Source organism: Balaenoptera borealis (assembly GCF_965194805.1).
Source record: "Balaenoptera borealis genome assembly, chromosome: 16".
Classification (NCBI taxonomy): domain Eukaryota; kingdom Metazoa; phylum Chordata; class Mammalia; order Artiodactyla; family Balaenopteridae; genus Balaenoptera; species Balaenoptera borealis.
Window position 1 is genome coordinate 33017762 of NC_138872.1, and position 26661 is coordinate 33044422.

At 37.1% G+C, this 26661-nt stretch overlaps 1 protein-coding gene across 4 annotated transcripts in view; it reads right to left on the reverse strand.

Annotated features, from left to right (window-relative positions):
* Positions 1-2311: 2311 nt before the first annotated feature.
* GPCPD1 (glycerophosphocholine phosphodiesterase 1) overlaps positions 2312-26661 on the reverse strand; it is a 60473-nt gene continuing 36123 nt past the window's right edge. For all 4 annotated transcript variants that reach the window (XM_082359055.1, XM_082359056.1, XM_082359057.1 and 1 more), the window contains 8 exons: positions 23455-23532; positions 22750-22789; positions 21027-21088; positions 18530-18595; positions 17012-17148; positions 16413-16548; positions 15827-15987; positions 2312-3735 (listed from right to left, as the gene is read on the reverse strand). In XM_082359055.1, the coding sequence (XP_082215181.1) occupies positions 3546-3735; positions 15827-15987; positions 16413-16548; positions 17012-17148; positions 18530-18595; positions 21027-21088; positions 22750-22789; positions 23455-23532 (870 nt within the window). In that variant the 3' untranslated portion in view covers positions 2312-3545. The remainder of the gene's footprint in view (positions 3736-15826; positions 15988-16412; positions 16549-17011; positions 17149-18529; positions 18596-21026; positions 21089-22749; positions 22790-23454; positions 23533-26661) is intronic.

Consider the following 26661-nt stretch of genomic DNA (forward strand, 5'->3'; position numbering starts at 1 on the left):
ACCCCCCACAGGTCACGCAAGTTCTTTCCGAGGCAGTACCTGCTTCACTTAAGGGCCACCAGCTGCAGGATTTAGGTGTATTGCCCTAGAAAGGGACAAGGCCTGGGGGAAAACTGTACCTTATCTGCCACCTATTCCCGTGACTGTCCCCATTCAGCATGGAGTAGAAAATTGGTTGTGGTAACCCCTTAACTATGTGACCCCAAGAAACGGGTGGAGTGAGAACTCCATGTGTAAACATGCCAACATACATGCACATGCAAGCACACACACTCCAGACAACACGGCCACGTACACCGTACGAAAACGTATGTATGTTGTGAAACAATCTGAGTTAGGAAACTAGGATTGTATTCACCACCATTTATTTATCTAGTTCATAACTAAGTATAGAACACTATGGTAGTGCTAGAAATGCAAAGAAGTCCTTGCCCTTAAGGGGCTTACAATCTTATTAGGGAAATATAACAGGCACATAAAAAGTGGGACTACAAGAAAGCATATACTAAAGAATGCCACAAAAATTCAGAAGGCAGCGTCGTATAAGAACACGGGTTTAGGAGTCACAAAGCCCAGTTCTAGTCCCAACCCGGTAAGTCAGTTAACTTGTCTGGGTTTATAACCCAGGCTGAAAAAAAAAAAGTGGTAAGATTTAGAGGCTGTCTGTACTTGTTTGCATCATGAGCTGAGGAATGTTTTTTGGAAGAGGTGGCACCTGAGCTGAATGCAGAAGGAAGACAAGGAAAGCGGTGCTGAGGTAGGCCTAAGCATGGGCTTCAGAGGGAAGAAAGACGAGTGTCACAAGGAGCAATGGGAGTGAGGTCACGGGTGGCTGTGGCTGCCCTCAGGCACCACAGACACAGCAATGAGCTGTATTCCTCACATTTACATCCAGTCGGTTACAGTACGTAATTCCGGACAGTGGAAAATATCAGAGAACAATGGCAGCATTTTATCAAACATTTCACTCAGTTTCCAGAAAATATAAAATAATTTAACATTATACCTCTACATTTAAAACCGACATCAATAAACTGTTCCAACTGCCAAATGTAAACCAATTCAAACTTTACATTCTTGGTAGACATAACTAAATCTCTTAATTCAAAAAGACATTTGATATAAATTATCCCCAAAATTCCAAAGTTTAGTTTCTACTATGTTCCATGCACTGTGGAAATAAAAATTTGTAAGACAAAGTCCCTGCCCCTGAAGAGCCTGCAGCCTGGTGAGACAAACCTCAACTATGTCTACCTAAAATGTACTATGGTACATGGCATGATCAAGGAATGAACATTGGGCCATGGAGTAGAAAAGGTGGATTCATCCCTTCTTAAGTTTTGGCAAGGGTGCAGCGGAGAGAGGTCAATGAATGGCTTAAGGAGAAATGAGTTTGGCAGGGAGAAAGTATCAAGGAAAAAGAAGGCTTCCAGGCAGAGGTCACATGGCTACAGACAGGAAGTAGTGTAGGAATATGGCGTGGCTAGGGCCTAGCACAGGTACAGTGTAGCTGGAGCAGAGTATACGGGGCAATAGCTAGTGATATGGAAGCCAGGACCTAGTCCTATAAAAATGAGAGCCACTGCTTGCTATGAGTTAATCATCCACTAACCCTGGTGTTTATAAGGTCAGGAAGAGACAGGAAAGAAACTGAGCAGTGAGGTTTTGTCCTTGTCATAAGCAATGGTTGTAAGCTCTTCCAGCAAATTACACAGTTCAGGAAACTGACTCCCACATCACTTCCTTTCCTGTTCTTTCATGATCTGCAGGTCTTCAAAATGGAGCTGGAACTGGAAAGGCACAGGGGAGGAGCAAACAAACACGACTTGAAATACACATATGGCTAATCAAGTTACGGTAAGGTAATGGTAATTGTACTGTACCAGGTCTGCAGATCAAGAAAAGTAATTCTTTTTCAGGAGTTTTCTAAAAGTGCCTAATTCACACCAAGTGTTGGAAAATCTCATTCAACATGAGAAAAGTATATAAAACCCCTGCAGAAGACTCCATTTCCTAAACTATTTTCCATTAAATATCAGTGTTACAAACACAATACCATAGGCTTTTAAAGCCTATCTTCACACAATTAAGATCTGACCAAAGCTGCATTGCTTGGTTTAAAAAAATAAAAAGATACAAATATATAATCCAAGTTTCAGGTTCTCAGCTACTACCAAATCATGTCAATACATGAATAAACTGCCTAGTGAGGAACATGCAATAAAAGGTAAATGCAAATAAGCCATCCTTTCATGGTAGACACTAAATTCCAATTTCTCGTAATAATATAGAACCAATGCTACAAAAGTAACACCTTCTTGAAATTTCATTTTATAATGAAGAAAATAAATCTGTGTATTTTATTCAACATTCATTCATAAGTTACAGTTATGCCAAAACAATCTGCTTCTAATGAAAGAAACCTTGGTATAATCCTAACAACATGCATATACATTTAATAGAATGTTCTGCATTTCTAAATAAATTACATGCATGATATTCATAAACCAATAAAGAATACCAATATAAGAATTCAGGACATTTATTTCTCTGCACAGAGATTTAACTACTGTACAACACACACACAAAACAAACCCACAAAGCAACGGTGTGTAATAGGTAGTGAGAGACACTTAAGCATATTTAAAATGCCTACAAATAGGCTTTTTTTTTCTTTTTTTTTTAGGCAACAAATTATTTTTCAGTCCTTGACACCTTCTCACACTCACCTAGCACCACAGATGCAAGGACTTACAGTAAACGTGACTATCTCATGCTTAAAACAAAAAGCATGCATTCAACAGAATTTATACATTATCATCTACTGTACTAAGTCCTCAATCCATACTTCTAATATTTCATACATTAAGTTACCCTGCAGCTTTTTGAAATTTTAATATTTATGCAAAACAACTTTTGAAAGATTTATGAAACAAGTTTTCAAGGATCACCTCTAGGCTATTTACACAGGCATTGGTTTGGTTAAGTGGGGAAATGGCAGCAGCCTCAAGGTTCATACTGAATGAAAATGGTGTGAATGTCAATTCATGTGAAAAATACACAGATGGCACAAAGGTTTGTGCAGTTGGAATCACCAGTGCAAATGCATGCATTTGAGGTACTTATTTTTCCCATGGTCAGGTATAATTATGCATAGTCATATTCCTTGAGTGCTAAATATTTCAGACCTGATCAAATGAAAAGCTGTAATAAGTGTAAATATGAGATATTTGTATAGTTAATTTCAAAGTGTTATGTTTTTAATGAATATTTGTTTAACATTATAACTTACATATTTAGTTTAAAATATTTACCAACCAATAAATTTTTTCATTGTAAAGAGACTGACTGGTAATTATACCTGGCCAAGTGATTTAAATAGAATACTTGAAATTCTAGCAAGAACTGTAGTGAAATATTAAAATACTTCATTATTGCTTCACTGGACTGAAAACCTAAAAGGCATAGATAAACAATGCTCAGTGATGAAAAGTGAATACCCAGAACAGCGATGCATGCCCCGAATGGTCTCCACCCAATAAACACTAAGCATTCTCCACATTATCTATGCCGTTGGCATCCACATGGATGTCAGGCTCCCCACAAAAAGACGAGGGCACAAAGCGGCTAACAGTGGGACACAAACAGCTCTTAAGCTCTGGCAATTCTTGCTTCAGACGTTCCAACTGCTCCACTTGGAATATATTTGGCTGTTCAGGCATCCAATCATATATCCTGTGATGAAAAAAACACAAAACATAAAATAGGGTAATTTTATGGTTTACTTAGGACATGTCTGACTTAACCTTTTCAGAAGAATTTGCTTACCGAATGCCTAGAACACCTATACTACAGAGTCCTTTTATTTTTTCTTTAAAAGATATAAGCATCAGTTCTATTCAAAAATATTTCTCTTCTCCCAGTCTTTCCAATAATCCTGAATAGCAGCACTGCCTTTTGTACCCCTGAAGCAAAAGAGCTGGTTATAAATTGATAGAATATGAGATCTGTAGCTTATTAGTGATTCTTCAAGTATCTTCTCTCCAAGTTAATCAATCAGCAATGCCTCATTTGACAGATGGAAAGTTACTACACGGTAGAGCTGGAATTCATACCCAGTTCTGACTTCAAAGCACTAAAGATCAAGATGAAAAGGACTGCTCAGGACTTCCCCAGAAGTCCCAGTGGTTAACATTCCAAGCTTCCAGATTGGTTCAACATGGTGGAGTAGAAGGACATGCGCTCACTCTCTCTTGTGACAGCACCAGAAGCACAACTAACTGCTGAACAATTCTCAACAGGAAGACACTGGAACTCACCAAAAAAGACACCCCAAAGCAAAGGAGAAGCTGCAATGAGATGGTAGGAAGGGCTCAATCACAATGAAATCAAATCCCATAATCGCTGGGTGGGCGACTCACAAACTGAACAGTTACACCACAGAAGTCCACCCACTGGAGTGAAGGTTCTGAGCCCCACGTCAGGCTTCCCAACCTGGGGGTCTGGCAACAGGAGAAGGAATACCCTGAGAATCAGAATTTGAAGGCCAGCGGGATTTGACTGCAGGACTTCAACATGACTGGGGGAAACAGAGACTCCACTCTTGGAGGGCACACACAAAGTAGTGTGCGCACAAGGACCCAGGGGAAACTAGCAGTGACCCCACAGGAGACTGAATCAGACCCACCTGCTAGAGTTGGAGGGTCTCCTGCAGAGGCGGGGGGGCGGCTGTGGCTCACCACGGGGACAGGATACTGGGAGCAGAAGTTCTGGGAAGTACTTATTGGTGTGAGCCCTCACGGAGCCCACAATTAGCCGCACCAAAGAGCCTGTAGGCTCCAGTGCTGGGTTGACTCAGGCCGAACAACCAACAGAGAGGGAACTCAGCCCCACCCATCAGCAAACAAGCGGATTAAAGTTTTACTGAGCTCTGCCCACCAGAACAAAACCCAGCTCACCAGTCCCTCCCATCAGGAAGCTTGCACAAGCCTCTTAGACAGCCTCACCCACAAGAGGGCAGACAGCAGAAGCAAGAAGAACTACAATCCTGCAGCCTGCGGAAGGAAAACCACTGTCAAAGAAAGACAGACAAAATGAAAAGGCAGAGGACTATGTCCCAGTTGAAGGAACAAGATAAAACCCCCAAAAAACAATTAATCGAAGTGGAGATAGGCAACTGTCCAGAAAAAGAATTCAGAATAATGATAGTGAAGATGATCCAGGACCCCGGAAAAAGAATGGAGGCAAAGATTGAGAAGATGCAAGAAATATTTAACAAAGACCTAGAAGAATTAAAGAAAAAACAAACAGAGATGAATACAGTAACTGAAATGAAAAATACACTAGAAGGAATCAATAGCAGAATAACTGAGGCAGAAGAACGGATAAGTGACCTAGAAGACAGAAGGGTGGAATTCACTGCCGTGGAACAGAATAAAGAAAAAAGAATGAGAAGAAATGAAGACAGCCTAAGAGATCTCTGGGACAACATTAAACACACCAACATTCTTATTATAGGGGTCCCAGAAGGAGAAGAGAGAGAGAAAGGACCCAAGAAAATACCTGAAGAGATTAGAGTCGAAAACTTCCCTAACATGGGAAAGGAAATAGCCTCCTAAGTCCAGGAAGCAAAGAGAGTCCCAGGCAGGATAAACCCAAGGAGAAACATGCCAAGACACATAGTAATCAAACTGACAGAAATTAAAGACAAAGAAAAATTATTAAAAGCAACAAGGGAAAACTGACAAATAACATACAAGGGAACTCCCATAAGGTTAACAGCTGATTTCTCAGCAGAAACTCTGGAAGCCAGAAGGGAGTGCCACGATATGTTTCAAGTGATAAAAGGGAAGAACCTACAAGCAAGATTACCCAGCAAGGATCTAATTCAGATTCAACAGAAAAATCAAAAGCTTTACAGACAAGCAAAAGCTAAGAGAATTCAGCACCACCAAACCAGATCTACAAAAAAGGCTAAAGGAACTTCTCTAAGTGGGAAACACAAGAGAAGAAAAGGACCTACAAAAACAAACCCATAACAATTAAGAAAATGGTAATAGGAACATACATATTGATAATTACCTTAAATGTAAATGGATTAAATGCTCCAAGCAAAAGACACAGGCTTGCTGGATGGATACAAAAACAAGACCCATATATATGCTGCCTACAAGAGACACACTTCAGACCTAGGGACACATACAGACTGAAAGTGAGGGGATGGAAAAAGATATTCCATGCAAATGGAAATCAAAAGAAAGGTGGAGTAGCAATACTCATATCAGATAAAATAGACTTTAAAATAAAGAATGTTACAAGAGACAAGGAAGGACACTACATAATGATCAAGGGATCAATCCAAGAAGAAGATATAACAATTATAAATATATATGCACCCAACATAGGAGCACCTCAATACATAAGGCAACTGCTAACAGCTATAAAAGAGGAAATCGACAGTAACACAGTAATAGTGGGGGACTTTAACACCTCACTTACACCAATGGATAGATCATCCAGACAGAAAATTAATAAAGAAACACCACAGACCAGACAGATTTAACTGATATTTATAGGACATTCCATCTGAAAACAGCAGATTACACTTTCACTTCAAGTGCACATGGAACATTCTAAAGGATAGATCACATCTTCGGTCACAAATCACGCCTTGGTAAATTTAAGAAAATTGAAATCATATCAAGCATCTTTTCTGACCACAACGCTGAGATTAGAAATCAATTAGAGGGAAAAATATGTAAAAACCATAAACACACAGAGGCTAAATACTAGTAAATAACCAAGAGATCACTGAAGAAATCAAAGAGGAAATCAAAAAATACTTAGAGACAAATGAAAACAAAAACACAACGATCCAAAACCTATGGGACGCAGCAAAAGCAGTTCTAAGAGGGAAGTTTATAGCAATACATCCTACCTCAAGAAACAAGAAAAATCTCAAATAAACAATCTAACCTTACACCTAAAGGAACCAGAGAAAGAACAAACAAAACCCAGAGTTAGTAGAAGGAAAGAAATCATTAAGATCAGAGCAGAAATAAATGAAATAGAAACAAAACAATAGCAAAGATTAATAAAACTAAAAGCTGGTTCTTTGAGAAGATAAACAAACTTGATAAACCTTCAGCCAGATTCATTAAGGGGGAGAGGACTCAAATCAATAAAATTAGAAATGAAAAAGGAGAAGTTACAACGGACACCACAGAAATACAAAGCACCATGAGACTACTTACTACAAACAACTATATGCCAATAAAATTGACAACCTGGAAGAAATGGACAAATTCTTAGAAAGGTATAACCTTCTAAGACTGAACCAGGAAGAAATAGAAAATATGAACAGACCAATCACAAGTAATGAAATTCAAACTGTGATTTAAAATCTTCCAAGAAACACAAGTCGAGGACGACACAGCTTCACCAGTGAATTCTATCAAACATTTAGAGAAGAGCTAACACCTATCCTTCTCAAACTCTTCCAAAAAACTGCAGAGGAACACTCCCAATCTCATTCTACGAGGCCACCAGCACCCTGATACCAAAACCAGACAAAGGTACTACAAAAAAAGAAAATTACAGACCAATATCACTGATGAATACAGATGCAAAAATCCTCAACAAAATACTAGCAAACAGAATCCAACAACACATTAAAAGGATCATACACCATGACCAAATGGGATTTATCCCAGGGATGCAAGGATTCTTCAATATATGCAAATCAATCAATGTGATACACCATATTAACAAATTGAAGGAGAAAAAACATATGATCATCTCAACAGATGCAGAAAAAGCTTTTGACAAAATTCAACACCCATTTATGATAAAAACTCTGCAGAAAGTGGGCATAGAGGGAACCTACCTCAACATAATAAAGGCCATATATGACAAACCCACAGCAAACAAACATCATTCTCAATGGTGAAAAACTGAAAGCATCTCCTCTAAGATCAGGAAGAAGACAAGGATGTCCACTCTTGTTACTTTTATTCAACATAGTTTTGGAATTCCTAGCCATGGAAATCAGAGAAGAAAACGAAATAAAAGGAATACAAATTGGAAAAGAAGTAAAACTGTCACTGTTTGCAGGTGACATGATACTATACACAGAAAATCCTAAAGATGTCACCAGAAAACTATCGGGGCTAATCAATGAATTTGTTAAAGTAGCAGGATCCAAAATTAATGTATAGAAATCTGTTGCATTCCTATACACCAATGATGAAAAATCAGAAAGAGAAATTAAGGAAACAATGCCATTCACCACTGCAACAAAAAGAATAAAATACCTAGGAATAAATCTACCTAAGGAGGCAAAAGACCTATACTCAGAGAACTATATGACACTGATGAAAGAAATCAAAGACAACACAAACAGATGGAGAGATATACAATGTTCTTGGATTGGAAGAATCAATATTGTGAGAATGAGTATACTACCCAAAGAAATCCACAGATTCAGTACAATCCCTACGAAATTACCAATGGCATTTTCTACAGAACTAGAACAAAAAATCTTAAAATCTGTATGGAGACACAAAAGACCCCGAATAGCCAAAGCAACCTTGAGGGAAAAAAATGGAGCTGGAGGAATCAGACACCCTGACTTCAGACTATACTACAAAGCTACAGTAATCAAGACAAAATGGTACTGGCACAAAAACAGAAATATAGATCAATGGAACAGGATAGAAAGCCCAGAGATAAACCCACACACCTATGGTCAGCTAATCTATGACAAAGGAGGCAAGGATATACAATGGAGAAAAGACAGTCCCTTCAATAAGTGGTGCTGGGAAAACTGGACAGCTGCATGTAAAAGAATGAAATTAGAACAGTCCCTAACACCATACACAAAAATAAACTGAAAATGGAATAAAGACCTAAATGTAAGGCCAGACACTATCATACTCTTAAAGGAAAACATAGGCAGAACACTCTATGACATAAATCACAGCAAGACCCTTTTTGACCCACCTCCTAGAGAAATGGAAATAAAAACAAAATAAACAAATGGGACTTAATGAAACTGCAAAGCTTTTGCACAGCAAAGGAAACCAGAAACAAGACAAAGAAACAACCCTCAGAATGGGAGAAAATATTTGCAAATGAAGCAACTGACAAAGGATTAATCTCCAAAATTTATAAGCAGCTCATGCAGCTCAATATCAAAAAAACAAACAACCCAATCCAAAAATGGGCAGAAGACCTAAATAGACATTTCTCCAAAGAAGATATACAGATTGCCAACAAACACACGAAAGGATGCGCAACGTGACTAATAATTAGAGAAATGCAAATCAAAACTACAATGAGGTATCACCTCACACCAGTCAGAATGGTCATCATCAAAAAATCTACAAACAATAAATGCTGGAGAGGGTGTGGAGAAAAGGGAACCCTCTTGCACTGTTGGTGGGAATGTAAATTGATACAGCCACTCTGGAGAACAGTATGGAGGTTCCTTAAAAAAACTAAAAATAGAATTACCATATGACCCAGCAATCCCACTACTGGGCATATACCCAGAGAAAACCATAATTCAAAAAGAAACATGCACCCCAATGTTCATTGCAGCTCTATGTACAATAGCCAGGACATGGAAGCAACCTAAGTGTCCATCAACAGATAAATGGGTAAAGAAGATGTGGCACATATATACAATGGAATATTAATCAGACATAAAAAGGAACGAAATTGGGTCATTTGTAGAGACGTGGATGGACCTTGAGACTGTCATACAGAGTGAAGTTAAGTCAGAAAGAGAAAAACAAATATCGTATATTAATGCATATATGTGAAATCTAGAAAAATGGTACAGATGAACCTGTTTGCAGGGCAGAAATAGAGACACAGATGTAGAGGACAAACGTATGGACACCAAGGGGGGAAAGCGGGGTGGAGGGGGGTGAATTGGTAGATTGGGATTTACATATATTCACCAGTATGTATAAAATAGATAACTAATAAGGAAATAAATAAATAAAATACCTACCCCCCCCCCAAAAGACTCCAAGCTTCCACTGCAGTGGGCACGGGTTTCATCCTTGGTCAGGCAACTAAGACCCTGCATGCCATGCGGCGCCACCAAAAAAATAATAATAAAATAAAGTAAAATAAAATAAAGGACTGCTCACCAGTGTGAAAATTATCCTAAAGCTATGCAGTACTGGCAGATGTACCTAGAGTTGAGAGTCCAGAAAAAGCCCCAAGTGACAATGGCAGCGCTAGCATTGCCTATCAGCAGAGAAAGGAAGGTCTTTCATGCTTTAAATGTGAAAGCCAGACAATTTATGTGAGGCACTAACTCTTTATGACCTCACAGTAGGGAAGAATTTCTTAAACAAGAGTTTTAAAGTATTGATTCTATTAAGTATTTGACTATTCTAACATAAAGACTTTCTGTTAAAGACATACATAAGAGAATGAAAAGTGACCTCTGGGTCAAGGTATCAGACGGAACAAAAGCATCTACGTTCACCCCCTATATTCTGTTAAAAATAAAATGAAGGTATTAAAAGAAAATTCACTGAACATGAGAAGAACCAAAGAGACAGTACAACAGAATTTTGGAAGCTAGAAAACAGATGGATTAAGTAATAACAAAGTGTTTCAGTCAGCAGAATGGATAGGCCAAACCACAAGCCAGTAGTTGACAAAATGAAAAGGGTAAGTTAAAAGCAGCCCCAAACTTCTGTAGAACCTGGGGGGGAAGGAAGGGGCTCAAAGAGGGAGGACAGGATGAAGGCTTGAGCAGCAGCAAGTGGTTCCCTTCCTCTTACTCCCTGCTGCAGAGGCTGCTCTTACCCCACTTGGTCGAGGTTTATTTCCAGAATTAAACAGGAAATCTGGAATGGAGGACAAGACCAGGTTAGAGAGTTTGGGGCATTTTATAAAATGGCCATCAGCATCAGGGATATTAGAGATGGTACAAATACAACACATGCTAAATACAGAGACATGCCCTCCTTCCCCCATCTCTCTTCTCACACTTGACTCCAAGAAACCAGACCTGTATCCTCTAAGCAGAATTTATTAAAGCATCTTCTACAAGGAATCTGACCAGTCAAAAAGCAAAGTTTTTTAATCTACTGACAGATGTATGACCAAACAGGTCACCCAGATCACCCCACAGTAAAATCCCATAAGCCCTATTCACACGCTCAGAGCTTCCAACAAGCTTTTTAGATCTTAATTCCTTATCGTAAGAAGCAGCCAAGAATTTCTAAATATCTGAGGAAAGCTTCTAACAGGTAAAATAGTAAGCAAAAGAAATTTTTTTTTAAAAAAGTTCCTTAATGCCTTCAGACAAATAGTACTTTCATCAAATGAGAACAGGATTTTTTAACTATATATAGAAAAAAAGAGAATCCAGAGAAAAAAAGACAGTTCTTGAAAATTAAAAACACAATAGCAGATACGAAAAACTCAATAGGATGAGTGAAAGATAAGGTTGAGGAAATCTTTGAAAGTGGAAAAGACAAAGATAGAAAATATGAGAAAAGATAAGAATTTTAAGTCTTGTCCAAGAGTGTATAATATACAACAAAAGGATTCTATAAAGAAAAAGAAAACAAACTCAGAAAAATGGAAGAAATAAAAATCAAAGAAATAATTCACTAACTATTTCACATCTTCAAGGACATGTATCAGTAGACTAAAAGGGCTGCCAAGTGTCCAGCACGATGGGTAAAACCAGACCCACAAGACCATCTCTATGAAAGTTTAGAACACTGGGGACAAAAGAGAAAACTCTCCAAACTTCCAGAGAAGAAACAAAGAAATCACATGTGAGGGAGTAAGAATCAACATGGTTTCACATTCCTTAACAGCACAATGGAATTGTGAAGACGATGGAGAAATGCTTTTAAAAGTCTAAAGGAAATGATTTCTAGCATGGAATTTTATGCCTGGCCACAATACTTCCAGACATGCAAGACCTCAAAAACATTTACTCTCCATCCTTTCTCAAGAAGATACTGAAGGATGTGTTCCATAAAAATGACAGTAAAGCAAGAGAGAAAAAGATTTGGACTAAAGGAAACAGAAGGTCTGACACAAGAACTGTAGCTCAGCACGGCAGCTGTGCCCAAAGAAGTCAAACAACATGTACCGGAGGAGCCTGCATGGGTGGGCACGTATGCTCAGGGCTATCACTCCAGGAGGGCCACTGCCCATCCTACCAGCTATGAAACCTACGGACAGAGTGCCCTGAGCCATTTAACATGTGTTGATTCAGTGTCCACTCTACCTGACAGATTTACTATGGGTGGCCTACTCCTGAGAACTGGTAGGAGGCTCCAATGAGCACAGAACAGCCCACTCCATGTACCCATAGTCCTGCTGTAATTCCAATGCCTGACCCACGGATAGGTGCCTTGTCATGCTGAACTAGAGACCTAGTGGGTCACAAAATCAGTTCAGAAAGTTAAGAAAAGCATTGAAATAGGTGTGAGCCAGTGGCACAATCATTTAAAAAGCACACACATATAAATAAAATATTCAAGGGGCATTATCTTTTTAATTTAGTTTCAGGTACACACTTGTAGATATACATATCTATGTGTGCACTGGGCTACAATGTGAAATGCATTTCTAACTGGTTTTGGGGTCAAAAGGTTTAAGTCATTGCCCTAAAGAAACTTACACACATACCATAGGAGACCTGGTCAACGATGTTTACAGCAAACACTGTAATAGCAAAAACCTGGCAACCACCTCAGTGTTCTCCAATAGTAGAATAAATTGTGGTAGAATCATACAGCCATGAAGATGAATAAATTACAGCTAAACATAACAAATGGATTGATTTTAAGGATATAACAAGTAGGAAAAGAGTACAAATAAAGCTTAAAGCCATGAAAAACTAAATGTTACATTGTTTAGCAATAGATATAAGAATTTAAAAGCTTTTAAAAAAGAGTAATTGCTTGCTTATCAGTTATTATCTGAGGGAGGAGGTAGGGGCATAGAATTAGAGAGGAGAACACAGGGGAGTTCAAATCTAATAATAATGTTCTTTAAATGTGGGTGTCTGTTACTGAATTTTTAAAAATAATTTGAGCAGACACAGTATAAAAAGAGGAAACATTGTTCAATTTACTCTATGAGGCAAGTATTGTCCTCATGCCAAAATTAGACAACAACCATTTGATAAAGGTAAATTAAAGGCCACCTTACTCATTACTACAAATGCAGAAATTCCAAATATCAGCAAATCAAGCATAGCAGCTTATAATATATCACAAAACCATGATTAAATGTAAAATCTGTGTTAATGCCTTTGTAAAAGAGAACAAATTGGTTTTTGATAAACTAAAACACATCACAATGCTCCTACATGTAAAATGAAGCAAAGGCTCTGAATCACTATCATTCAAACCTTCTATAGGTCTAAATTTGATAATGAAAAAATAACAGCATAAGCACCTTAAGTACCAAGAAGTAGTTCCAAAAAAAATTAGGGCACAGGAATTCAGCTAGAGACAATGAAAGGGATAGGTGTAAGGACTGCTATTTTGTTTTAATTTTTATTTTGGCTGCACCTCGCGGCTTGTGGGATCTTAGCTTCCCGACCAGGGACTGAACCCGGGCCCTCGGCAGTGAAAGCACCGAGTCCTAACCACAGACCGCCAGGGAATTCCCAGGACTGTTGGTTTTTATTGTTAGTCTTGTAGAACTATTTGAAGAATATACACACACACACAACACACATATATGTAGTTCATATATATAAGTGTGGTTGATTATATATACATATGTAGTTCTTTGACTAAAACTGAAAAAAGAAGGAAAAACTTCCAAAGATAATAAAGACTGACTTGACTCTAACACGGTCCACCTCTCCTTTCATCAGGTCTGAACAGGAGGCCAGTGCTGGGCTGCCTCCTCAACATCCTCCACACCCTCAACACAGTCCTGCCCTGGTGGCTGCTTGCACCTCTGCCTAAAATGCAAATCCTGTCAAAGCTAATTTAACCACCACCTTCGCCCAAATCCATCTCAATCCTTCCTCTTTAAAATTATTGTTGTTGACCATGAGCCAGGAAGAACTCACTTTCTTTAGGGCCTTTTGTATCACATAGTATCTTCCTGTTCTCCTTGCAAGGTCAGTGTTTGGCTACAACCAAGTAAGGCCCTTTAAGTGAAGGATCTAACTAAAATTTGTATACCCTACAACCGCCGTACCTAGTATAATCTCACAATATACTTTTCTTGCCTGAAAATATTTGCAATCATCCCTTCCTCCTCCTCAAAGAAATAGTCCCCCAAAATTTGCTAAATAAAGCACTTCCATCAAATTGTAATTTAAAAATTTTAATTTTCCTTTAATAAGTTGGAAATGTCTATTAAAAAGAGCTATGAATCATGCCACTTAAAGCAGTATTAACCAAACACTTTAAAAGGCAGGCATTATCCTGGTGGCAGTTTTAAAACCAGACTAATTCAGACAAAATAGTTGGGGTGGGGAAAAGCTTTATTAAGAAAGTGATATAACTTTATAGAACAAACAGTAATATAAACTAAATCCAACGACTGTATTTTTAAAGCAGGCCTGGTAACAATTTCATCACTTACTCTTTCTATGATGCTGCTCAAGTATTAGCAAGCCCACTAATCCCCTCAGCAGAACAAATGACATTCCCTCTAACCCAAAATTTCTTTACACTGAGCAACCTTTTCATCTCTCAGAGATCTCAGACTTACATCCTAAACACCCAGGGAGTTTATTTAAAAAGAAAAGATTAGTTCAACAAATATCTGAGCTTCTACATCTAACCTCTGGTGATACAGCAGTGAACAAAACAGGCAAAGTCTTGCCCTCATGGAGCTTCTGCTTGTGTGGGTGTGTTGAGGGTGGGGTGGGAAAGGAGGTTGGGGAGAAAATAAGTAAAATATAGTATGTATATGGATATATCAGGTGGTGGTAAATATACGGAGAAAAGTCAGGAAGTGCACTGTGAGTAGAGGTTTTGATTTGAATTAGGATGTTTGGGGAAGGCCCTACTAAGAAGGTGACATTTTAGTCTTTCCTGAAATCTTTATCAGAAGAGAAACAGCAGGAGGCCAACTGGGGGCAGGGGCAGGGATCACCTCACATAGGGCCTTGTAAGGATGTGGGATTTTATACTAGGAGACACAGAATACGGGGGGAAGGTTAAGCAGTAACATGATCTGACTTCAGTTTTCAGTCCTGCCCGCCCCCATAATGGACAGCAGGGTGCATGGGTGGACGCAGTCCCAGTGAGCAGGTTACTTCCATAATCTGCCTGAGAAACGATGTGGCTTAGTGGAGAGTGACAACAGTAAAGGATTCAGGATATATTTCGAAGATAGAATCAACATGATTTTGATTTTGTCTGACTGGATTTGGGTATGAGATAAAGAACAGAATCATGAAAGACTCCAGGGATTTGGCCTCAGAAACTGGAAAGAAAGTTGTCATTTATACCGAAATCAGGAAGTCTATAGGAAGAATAGGCATTGATAGATGGATATAAAAGTTTAGAGGTCAGGTGAAAGGCTTGAGTTGGGGATATACAAAGGTATGAAAAGGCACAGAACTGGATGAGATCACCAAGAAAGCTGGTGTAGACAGAGAAGAGGTCTAAGGCAGCCACCTTCACCCGTAAGATGACTCAATACATCTGGGTTAGGGCCCAGTCGTCTGAATTTTTAAATAAGCTTCCCAAGTGACTGTGGTATAACTTCAAAATTTGAAAAATTCCACTGACAAATGTTAAGATAATTCTACTACTTTTTTTCTAACAATCCACGAAAATTTTTCATGAAAAACAAATACCTATCATAAATTAGACCATTAACTCCAAATTCTTTTAATTTCTTTCTGTTTTCAGGATCATTGGTATCATCACCCCAGCAGAATATGACCAGTCCCTTAGCTTTTGCCTCATGAATATAGGACGGGTTTCTGAGAAGGTCTTCAGTATGTGCATTTATCCCCTAAAAGAAGAAAGATAAGTTACTCATGAAAAAGAAACTTATTATATGTATAAAATAGATAACTAATAAGAACCTGCTGCAAAGCAGAATGGACAGGGAAAGAAAATGTTAGAATTTTTTCTTACAATTTATGCAATCAAACAAGTTTACAATCTAACCGTTTTAGATGATTCATAAAACCCACTCAGAAAACTAAACTACAAAACTTACTTAACCTAGGCCTGCAAGAAAATTTTGTTGGTGGTGGTCATTTAACTGTTTTTCAGAGTCTGAGATTTAATATCCTCATTTTAAGTAGAGCTACCTGCTCATTATACATAGGTCAAAACTAACCAATTAGATGTTAAATTAATATATAACTTTATTTACTAGTGCTCTAAAACATTTTTAAAAAATAAATATTAAAATATTCAACCATAGCTTACCAGTAGATTTTCAAACTGTGCAAAGCTCATTGCAATGGGGGTTGTCCGAGATCTGAGGTCCATGAGTTCAGGGTAAATATCAGATTTTCCCTGAGTCAAAAATAATATGGGATATTTGTTCTGCTTTTGCCGAACCCTAAAAAAGACAGTTTAAAAAATACTTTTCATTGGGGAGATAACCATAATATATTGTTTTGAAATTTTAGAAAATACTAAAAATATAAAGAAACAAAATTTTAAAAGCATACTCATTACTGAGATATAACCACCATTAACGTGTATTGCCTTTTAGTCAAAAAAAGAAAAATTTAGATTATTCTATACAAGAGTTAAAATATTCTCAGAAATGGGCAAAAAGAAATCCCTTGAGGGCTTACAATTTGTTAAGGAGGATATTATACATCTGTAAAATGAAATACAAGGCATGAGGTGCTACAAGCCAGCGGGTGTGGAGGGCATCCCAGTAGAGAATATATATAATGGGACTGAGAAAAATCAGGGGTGAAGTCTGGGAACTTCCCCACCTCCAACTACAATCTCTGTACCCTTAGTCCTAGCTACAGTCTAAGCGTATAGGAGAAAAAAACTGAATTACTCACATTGTGCAAATATCTGCATCAAATGAAGAAAATACTATTCTCCTCTTCCCAGAATTTTCTAAGACAGTTTTTAAAATTATATCCAAAAACAGATTCATGTCAAAATATGTTGATAAGTTACCGTCCCATATTCCATCCTATATGGAAGAATAGGAAAACAAAAGTCATTAAATACCTTAGAATCACAGTGCTAGGAAAAATTCTCGAGAACATCTAGTCCAACTCTTATTTTACAGATGAGGAAAGCAAAGGCCTGTGTGAATTATTATCATAATTAGGTATAGAGACACTTATATACAAAGCAATTATAACATCAAAAGACTTTTGCTTTAATAAGGTTAACAAAATAAAAACTAAAACTCTGGAAATTTGAAATCTACCATGACTTTAAAATATTTTTATACAATCTTCATAAACTGTAAGTGGACAAAAAGACTCCACTTCGTTTTCTAACTCACTACCCAAAAAACCCTGGTAATTAAGAATTACCAGTTAAAAATCTCATTCTTTGAGTCTTAGGCATATCAAGTGCCCTCAATAAATAATAAAAATAATTTTCTAATTATAGCTAAGATACCAAGAGCCCTGTTGATATTCAAATATTAAAAATTTTAAGTATTAGTCATTACAATAATTCTAAAAGTTCTGAAAACTAAAAATCACCTACTAGAAAAACCATGGTTGTGCACTTACATGTTACATGTTAGCCAGGACCGGCTTATCATAAATAGCTACAGAGAAGACATGCTTTAAGGGCAGTTATAGATTATTCTGACCAGAACAAATACCAGGATTGCCCAATCATGATGCCTGGATTAATTACTTCCAATGTCCCCCCACCCCAATCAGCCCTCTTACCATGCAGCCTTATCCATTTACACATATCCCCATCTGATACATCCAAGAGTTAGTTGTTTTCCTCGACTAGAAGACTGTTAAGTTTCAGGAAGGCAAGGCTTTATTCTGTTTTCTTCACTACTTAAGCACAGAACTCAGAAAATGCCTGGCCCATAGCAGCTTTTCAATAATAACTGAACAAAAGAATGACTAAATTTCAGAGTGATTTAAAACATGTCTGCAGAAATTTCTTTTCCTGATTAATTATTTCTAGCTACTGTCACTTAACAGAAAACTGCTTAGGCAATTATTTAAGGTATATATTGAGACAGGGGGTTAAAAAAACCAAAAACTAATCAGAGTTATAAGGTTCTGACTGGCCAGAGTTCTCACTGTTCACTTTATAAGTGTGCCCAGAAACCATCCATATTAATGTGCACATGAGACACATGTAAATTAGAATTTCTGCTATTAATACATTCATCACTACTTTTAAGAACTCAAATATTAGTGTAAGTGTAAGATATGCTTTACTTAAAAGTTCCAACAAGCACTGTGCTTGCTGGAAGAAGCCACGATTTCAGTTTCATTTATTCCATTAAAACAAAGAGATAGGAATGAATGCATTTCAAGAAACGGGGAGGGAGGAACGAAGAATGTGCCACATGGAAAATGACTTACCCTTTGTTGGCAGATCCATTTTATTTCTATGTTAAACCCTACATCTTCTGGCAAAGACTCTAAAACCTAGAGTTGTGTTTGTTGGTGGTAAATTTTGTTTCATTTTTGGTGAGATGAATGGTAGAATAAGAAGGAAAAAAGAAAAACGGATTAATTACAAAAAGCAAACTATAAGAAAACATATCACTAGTAAGGATAAAGTGTTTTGTGCCTTCAGCAAAAACCACTATCTTTTCTTATACTCAAACTGACAACCTGGTTGATGATTAAGTTGAATAAGAAAGTCAAAAGAAATTAAATAGCAAAGGCAGTAGTCTTTAGCAATATCTGTGATAATCGATCACTACTAACCGCAAAGATGATCCTAACCTAAAATCCTTTTCACCATCACTACTGAACAGCTAAAGTGAGCAGTAATAAGATAGGCAGCCTCATGAATTTAAAGACATTTGTCATGTTCTCTGAATTGCATTCAGGTATGTCAGTCTACTTTACTAAGATATGGTTATATGAAAAACCATGATTTCTAGCTTGTTGTGAAGGTGGTGAAGCTTAACTAACACCACAGTGATAACCTCCTGGAAAGATGTTAACTCCAAATTAAAGAGGCTCATAAATAAATAAGTCTATATCTACATAAATTAACAAATAATATAGTGTCAATATATCTAAATTATCTAGACACTTTGGACTTCCCTGGTGGCACAGTGGTTAAGAATCCGCCTGCCAATGCTGGGGACACGGGTTCAAATCCTGGTCCAGGAAGATCTCACATGCCACGGAGCAACTAAGCCTGTGCACCACAACTACTGAGCCTGCGCTCTAGAGCCCGTGAGCCACAACTACCGAGGCCCATGCGCCTAGAGCCCGTGGTCTGCAACAAGAGAAGCCACCGCAATGAGAAGCCCGTGCATCGCAGTGAAGAGTAGCCCCCGCTCGCCGCAACTAGAGAAAGCTCACATGCAGCAACAAAGACCCAATGCAGCCAAAAATAAATAAAATAAATTTATTAAAAAATTAAAAACTAAATTATCTACACACTTTGCAATAACACCACTTGGGCAGCATAACTAGAAAATCCAATCTAAAATATGAAGCTTGGTTATTAACTTACAAGCAGCTGGTTTGTTTAGTCAGTATTTCAAAGTGTAGAAATCACTTAACATGTATAATATATATGGTACTTAATTTTATAATAGCTAATAAAAGAATTCTAACAGAGTAAGAACACAGCCTGGGACTCTGGTGACCTGGGATCTAGCCCCTGCTGCATGAAAAGTACAGTACCTAAAACAGGTTGTACTCAATCTCCTGTGGGGCTTTTTGACTTTGTTCTCTGATATGTTTAGCCTTATTTAGTTAACGTACCTGCCACAATTTTACTGGACTAATGCAAAATCAGAAAAATAGGACAATAGCGTATATTAGTTTTGAGATTGGTATACATCAAATTTGCAGAAGGATTCCCCTTTATACTAAGATTACGTTTGGCCTTTCTTTGGATTTAAACTTTCTGATTAAATTATAGTGATGGCAAAGTGAATGAATAAATGTGTGCTTAACTTATTTGGCTAAACGAAAGTTGTCAAACCTTTGATAAACAATTTTTTAAAAACCTGTTTTTCTGTTCTATGAAATCACAAGTCTAGAAATCATGGAATTTCTAAGAACCAAACGATTTCAGAATTTTGGACTAGAAGGAATGACTTAGCTGGGCTTCATAAATATCTGAAAATTTATACAAATCATGCTCTAAATGCACTAAGACAATGTCTATTTTAGGGGGTCTCTTGTAGCATCCTTTTTTGGAGGGTGGATAATCATGATAAACTGAAATTACCTATTTTTGCCTAAGAAGTCTATTGTACCTGACACATCACCAGAAAAAGACAGTGGAGAAGAGAAAAAATTAGGAAATGGAGCCAGCAAGAAAAGGAGACTCAGCATGGCCAAAGAAGGTATCTGGTATCCACGCAGGCTTGCCTGATGCTGTCAAAGGAATTCCTCTATGAATTGGGTCTAGTTTTTAAATTTTCATGGCAGTTTTTGTTACACATTTTCAGAGTGAATACTTGAAATCTGTATTTCAAGTAACCAGGGTACTTATTTTCTTTGGTTGGGGAATTTCTCTCTAAAAGCTAAGGACCAGCCTTACAAATTGTAAAAATGCCTCTCCCATCATCACACTCCCCAACCCCTTTTCTGTGCCCTTTCCTTCCTGTTTATATACAGAAATATGTGAATTTCCTATTCTTACCAAATTAACCCAGTGAGGTAGGAATTTTATTCATTTGAGCAAATAAGTTTCTCAGAAAAAAAAAAAGGCACCATAGGCACACTTCACAAGAATGTATCTTCTCTAAAAAGCATCAAACGTAAGTTTACATTAATGTTGTCTTTTACACAGCCTTTTTAGTGCCCATTTAAAAGATCAAAATAAATTATTCAGATATAACAGAATAATGATAGCCTGCCCTAGTTTTCCTAAGGAACTTACCATCTTAAGAGAAGGAAATGGCTGATTTTCAGAAAAGGAATTTTCCTCCTCAACCACAGATTCTGAAAATTTAAATTACAAAAACTCAGTAGATAAATGCCATTTTATCACTAAGACCTTTTCCTAAATTCTGAAGGCAAAAAAAAGGATGAAGTAGTTATGAGATCCTTTCATATATAGTATTTTTGAAGGCTCCTGTATTTATTAATTTTAACCATTAAAACCCCCATTTTCAAAATAAGCATCCTTTATGAAGACTGGTTTACAACATTTAGTAGGAACATCACAGTTTATGACCTCAACAGTGATTATTTTCTTATAAAAACTGTAATATAATTTTAAGAAAGAAGTCACAAGCAGTGATTTGTTATTTCTCAATGGAATTAATAAGGGCTGTGTAATCTTGCTAATACTTCTACTTGAGATACCAAGTTAGAAATTAAGAGAATCTATAGGTAACATTGTGTCTTTGGTATCATTACCATTTAATCCAAAATTGATTATATCTCAAAGCACACAAGAATTTTTTTCCAAAAGAGAAAAATTTTTATATCAAGATTAAAAAAAAAAAATCACCCAGGAACAAACAAAAAGCAAAACAAAAAAGGCAACAAAAATAACCAACCCTAGTGCATTACAAATTCAAAAACTAAATCATGTAAAATTTTCCAGTCAAATAAATTAAAGGTAAAATTGATTTTACTATTAATAGTTATGAACTATTTACAAGCTTGTAAAGTCATATTTATGCTCTGAAAATAATCTTTGGAGTCTTTGGCACCTCACTAATTTCTTCATAAAGGCATTCCAACTATCCTGTTATCCTAAATGCAGATTAACATCTAATTAGTACCTACTATAACCAGAGTACTGTAAATGTTTCAGGGAATATAAAAACATTTCCCCCACCCTTGAGAGGTTTACATCCTGGCGGAAGAGGCAGGACATATAGAAAAATAAAGCGTTAAAAAAAGGACACACCAGGCTAAAATGAATGTCACAGACTATTAAATTCTGTGGAAGTAGAAAGTAAAGTGGAATTACAAAGGGATTTTGTGGGTAGGACAAGCTTTGAGGAAACTGAGGCACAGAGTGGTTAAATAAAGTAACCGAGGTCACAGTTGGTAAATGCTAGAGCTGGTTTCAAACTCCTGGCTCTGGAGCCAGATTCTATACTTGATACATTCTGTACTTTGTAATGCTTAAGAATGTCTGGAAAGAGGGATCTCCCTGGTGGCACAGTGGTTAAGACTCCGTGCTCCCAATGCAGGGGGTCCAGGTTCGATCCCTGGTCAGGGAACTAGATCCCACATGCACGCTGCAACTAAGAGTTTGCATGCCACACTAAGGAGCCTGTGTGCCACAACTAAGGAGCCCACCTGCCACAACTTAGGAGCCCACATGCCACAACTAAGGAGCCCACCTGCCGCAACTAAGACCCAAATTAATTAATTTTAAAAAAAAAGAATGAATACGTACAAAATTATAAAGAATTTTTGATCATCAAGCTAAGAAAATTCATAAAAGTGAAAAATCATGCTTACTATACACATGATGTGTATGCATTTGACAATTAATACATATAAAGCCTTCATGTATATAAAATTACATTTATATAACCCAGTATTATATTCATTAAGGTCATCAAGAGTAAGTTAAAATGATAAGGAAATTCATAATGCTAATTATGAAATGAAAACAGTGTTTTCACATTGGTACATACCTTTCAGTTCTTTAGATTTTAGTGCAGTCACATGAGTGAGCTAGAAAACACACATACACACAAAATGTCATCAGAATAGAACTATAACTTGAAAAGCTAGCAAGTTAGGAGAAATTATAAAATGTAGAATCATCAGTTTAATAAGAATAAGCACTTACCACTGTACATATTCTATATTTACATACATATGCATAAGATCATGATCAAATACCCAAGTAGGGGAGAATATAAAAATTATTAAGTTAGGAAACTGTTTATACTCAATCAACCAATTATTTAGGTATCTAATGAGAATAAGAAGAGGGATCATGTAAAATTACATAGTAAAATACAGGAGGATCTTAGATAGTAGCATAGTTATAAAAATCAACAATAGCATAGAAGTCCAAGTATAAAATAAAACAGAGCTAAAACAGACCAGAGACAACCTAAGATTATGGCTAGCCCCTATGGCCTATAAAGACTTATAGCCCATCTCCTTCAAAAAAGCAAAAAAAAGATGGGGTCCACAGAAACTGTTAAAGAAGACAGATAGATGAGCACAAACCCATTCTTCCTAACAGAACAGAAAACCAAAGCACAGACTCAATACATGCTGTATATATCTAGTCATCCCCATGCACAAAGAGAACATTACTATATACAAACAAGTACAAATAGTCCTAAAACTGAAAGATAATTTACATTTTACACTATTATTACTACCTTTAACAACTGGAGTTGGTCAAAGGTTAATTCTTTTACTGGAATTTCAAATAATTCAACTGGATCAGCATCAAATTTCTAAAAGAGAGAGAGAAAATTGGGCCCCACATTATTACTGAATGCTTACTCTAAACTGACCTAATATCTCAATTTACTGATGAGAATAACAGTTTGGTGGCCACAGTGAGCCCACGCAGGGGAGCCCTTGCTACTGAACACCACCTCCCAGCTCTTAAATTCTGGCTTTTGTTTTTAATGTAGGTGGGAGTGCCTGGAAGAAAACAGCTGGGAAGAAGCTGTAGCACTAAAGACACACTGAGAACCAAGCCACAAGTCAGTCATTTCCCCTACTTCCTGTCATGCTGTATATATTTTATTTGACATATATCCATGCTACATGACTAGGAAATCAACAGGCATGCAGGATCTAAGTAAGGATTAGTTTCTATCAGTAAGTTTCTAAACTTTTCTAAACCTTTTAAACTGAAGTTTGGTTAAAAATAGCCACAGAAATCAACTGTCATGAAAAAATCATCTGGTTAGCTGTAAGTAGTAATATTTAATAGGAACCCTAATCTATTATAAATGCTTTCCCAAGGAGCAAATCTGTTTTATTAGATTTTAATATCATATCAATTGTCACACTGTTTAGGCACTTCTATCTTAAGAAAATGAGTTAATGTACCACCAATAAATCATCGATCTAACAAATATATTAAAATCCGTTACATTTATATTCATTCATGTATATATAGTATGAGGCTATATACGTATAAATTTCTTCTGGAAGGACACGCAAGAAACTATTAAGAGAAGAGAGTACGGCCAAGGAGAAAAAGTAAAGGAAGATTTACTTTTCATTTCATAATCTTCTGAACTACTTATAATTTTATAAATGAACATAAATTGGTTTTTTAAGGAAAATACCAACTTAAAAATTAATACTAAAAAATATATAATTCATTGCTTTCATTCCGCAATTAACTGAACCAGGTTCAACTTAAGAGCAGGACAAAGTCTGGCGAAAACTGGGGATCAGTTATACTACTCTTCAATTAGCCCTCATGGATTTTTAGAAATTACAGCTAGAGTCATTAATTTCAATCTTGGTTAGTGAGTTCCTTCACCACTCCATTCCTTCTCATTTCGCTTTGCATTAACATTTCCCCACAGCAAAAACCTGCCCCAATTCTATTAAGTAATTCTACTTCTGTCATCTAAATAGGTGCATCTCGGGAATTTCCGGGAGGTCCAGTGGTTAGGACTCAGTGCTCTCCACTGCCAAGGGCCCAGGTTGAATCCCTGGTCGGGGACCTAAGATCCCACAAGCCACACAGTGTGGCCCCCCAAAAATAAATAAATTTAAACAAATAAATAAATAAATTTAAACAAACAAATAGGCGCATCACCTTCCTTCCTTCTCCTAATACCATTTCACAGAAAGGGAAGGGTCCTTTTCTATAAATGATAATCCAAACTGATATGACTGTTTAGAATCCACTAGCAGGCAGAGTTAGGTGCCTTGTCATAGGTGCCTTGCATACTACACCATGCAGTGTCTGGTACATGTTAGCAAATCAAACTTTATTTATCTTGAAGTATACTTAATTTACAATATTGTGTTACTTTCAGGTGTACAGCAAAGTGATTCTGTTATACTTTTATATATGTGTGTATATATATATAAGTAATTATATATCTATTCTTTTTCAGATTCTTTTCTATACAGGTTATAAGATATTGAATATTGTTCCCTATGCTGTACAATAGGACCTTGTTTTTTATCTATTTTATATATAGTAGTTTGTATCTGCTAATTCCAAACTCTTGATTTATACCTCAACCACCCCTTTTCCCCTTTGGTAACCATAACTTTATTTTCTAAGTCTGTTTCTGTTTTGTAAATAAGTTCATTTGTGTCATATTTTAGATTCCACACGTAAGTGATATCATATGGTATTTGTCTTTCTTTTTCTAACTTACTTCAATTAGTATGATAATCTCTAGGTCCATTCATGTCACTATAAATGCCATTACTTTATTCTTTTTTATGGCTGAGTAGTATTCCATTGTATGTGTGCATATCTTTACACATTCATCTGTATCCATTCATCTGTCAATGGACATTTAGCCATGTCTTGGCTATTGTGAACAGTGCTGCAATGAACACTGGGGTGCATGTATTTTTTCAAATTATAGTTTTCTCCAGAAATCCCAGGAGTGGGATTTCAGGATCATACAGTAACTCAATTTTTTAGTTTTTTGAGGAACCTCCATACTGGCTGCACCAATTTACTTCCCACCAACAGTGTAGGAAGGTTCCCTTTTCTCCATACCCTCTCCAGCATTTATTATTTTTAGACTTTTTGATGATGGCCATTCTGATTGGTGTGAGGTGATACCTCATTGTAGTTTTGATTTGCGTTTCTCTAACAATTAGAGATACTGAGCATCTTTTCATGTGCCTGTTGGCCATCTGTATGTCTTCTTTGGAGAAATGTCTATTTAGTTCTTCTGCCCACTTTTTTTTTTTTTTTAAAGGGTCTCATCTTTTTTTTTTAAATTTATTTATCACTTATTTTTGGCTGTGTTGGGTCCTCATCTCTGTGCAAGGGCTTTCTCCAGCTGTGGCAAGTGGGGGCCACCCCCTATCACGATGCACGGGCCCCTCACTATCGCGGCCTCTCTTGTTGTGGAGCACAGGCTCCAGACGCGCAGGCTCAGCAGTTGCGGCCCACGGGCCCAGCCGCTCCGCAGTATGTGGGATCCCCCCAGACCAGGGCCCAAACCCGCGTCCCCCGCACCGGCAGGCAGACCCCCAACCACTGCGCCACCAGGGAAGCCCCTGTCCACTTTTTGATCGGGATTTTTTTTTTTGATATTAAGCTGTATGAGCTCTTTGTATATTTTGGAAATGAATCCCTTGTCAGTAGCATCATTTGCAAATATTTTCTCCCAGTCAGTAGGTTGTCTTTTTGTTTTGTTTATGGTTTCCTTTACTGTGCAAGAGCTTTAAAGTTTAATTAGGTCCCATTTGTTTATTTTTGTTTTTATTTCCATTACTGTAGGATATAGATCCAAAAAAATATTGCTGCAATTTATGTCAAACATTCTGCCTATGTTTTCCTCTAAGAGTTTTATAGTATCTGGTCTTACATTTAGGTCTTTAATCCAATTTGAGTTTATTCTTATATATGGTGTTAGAGA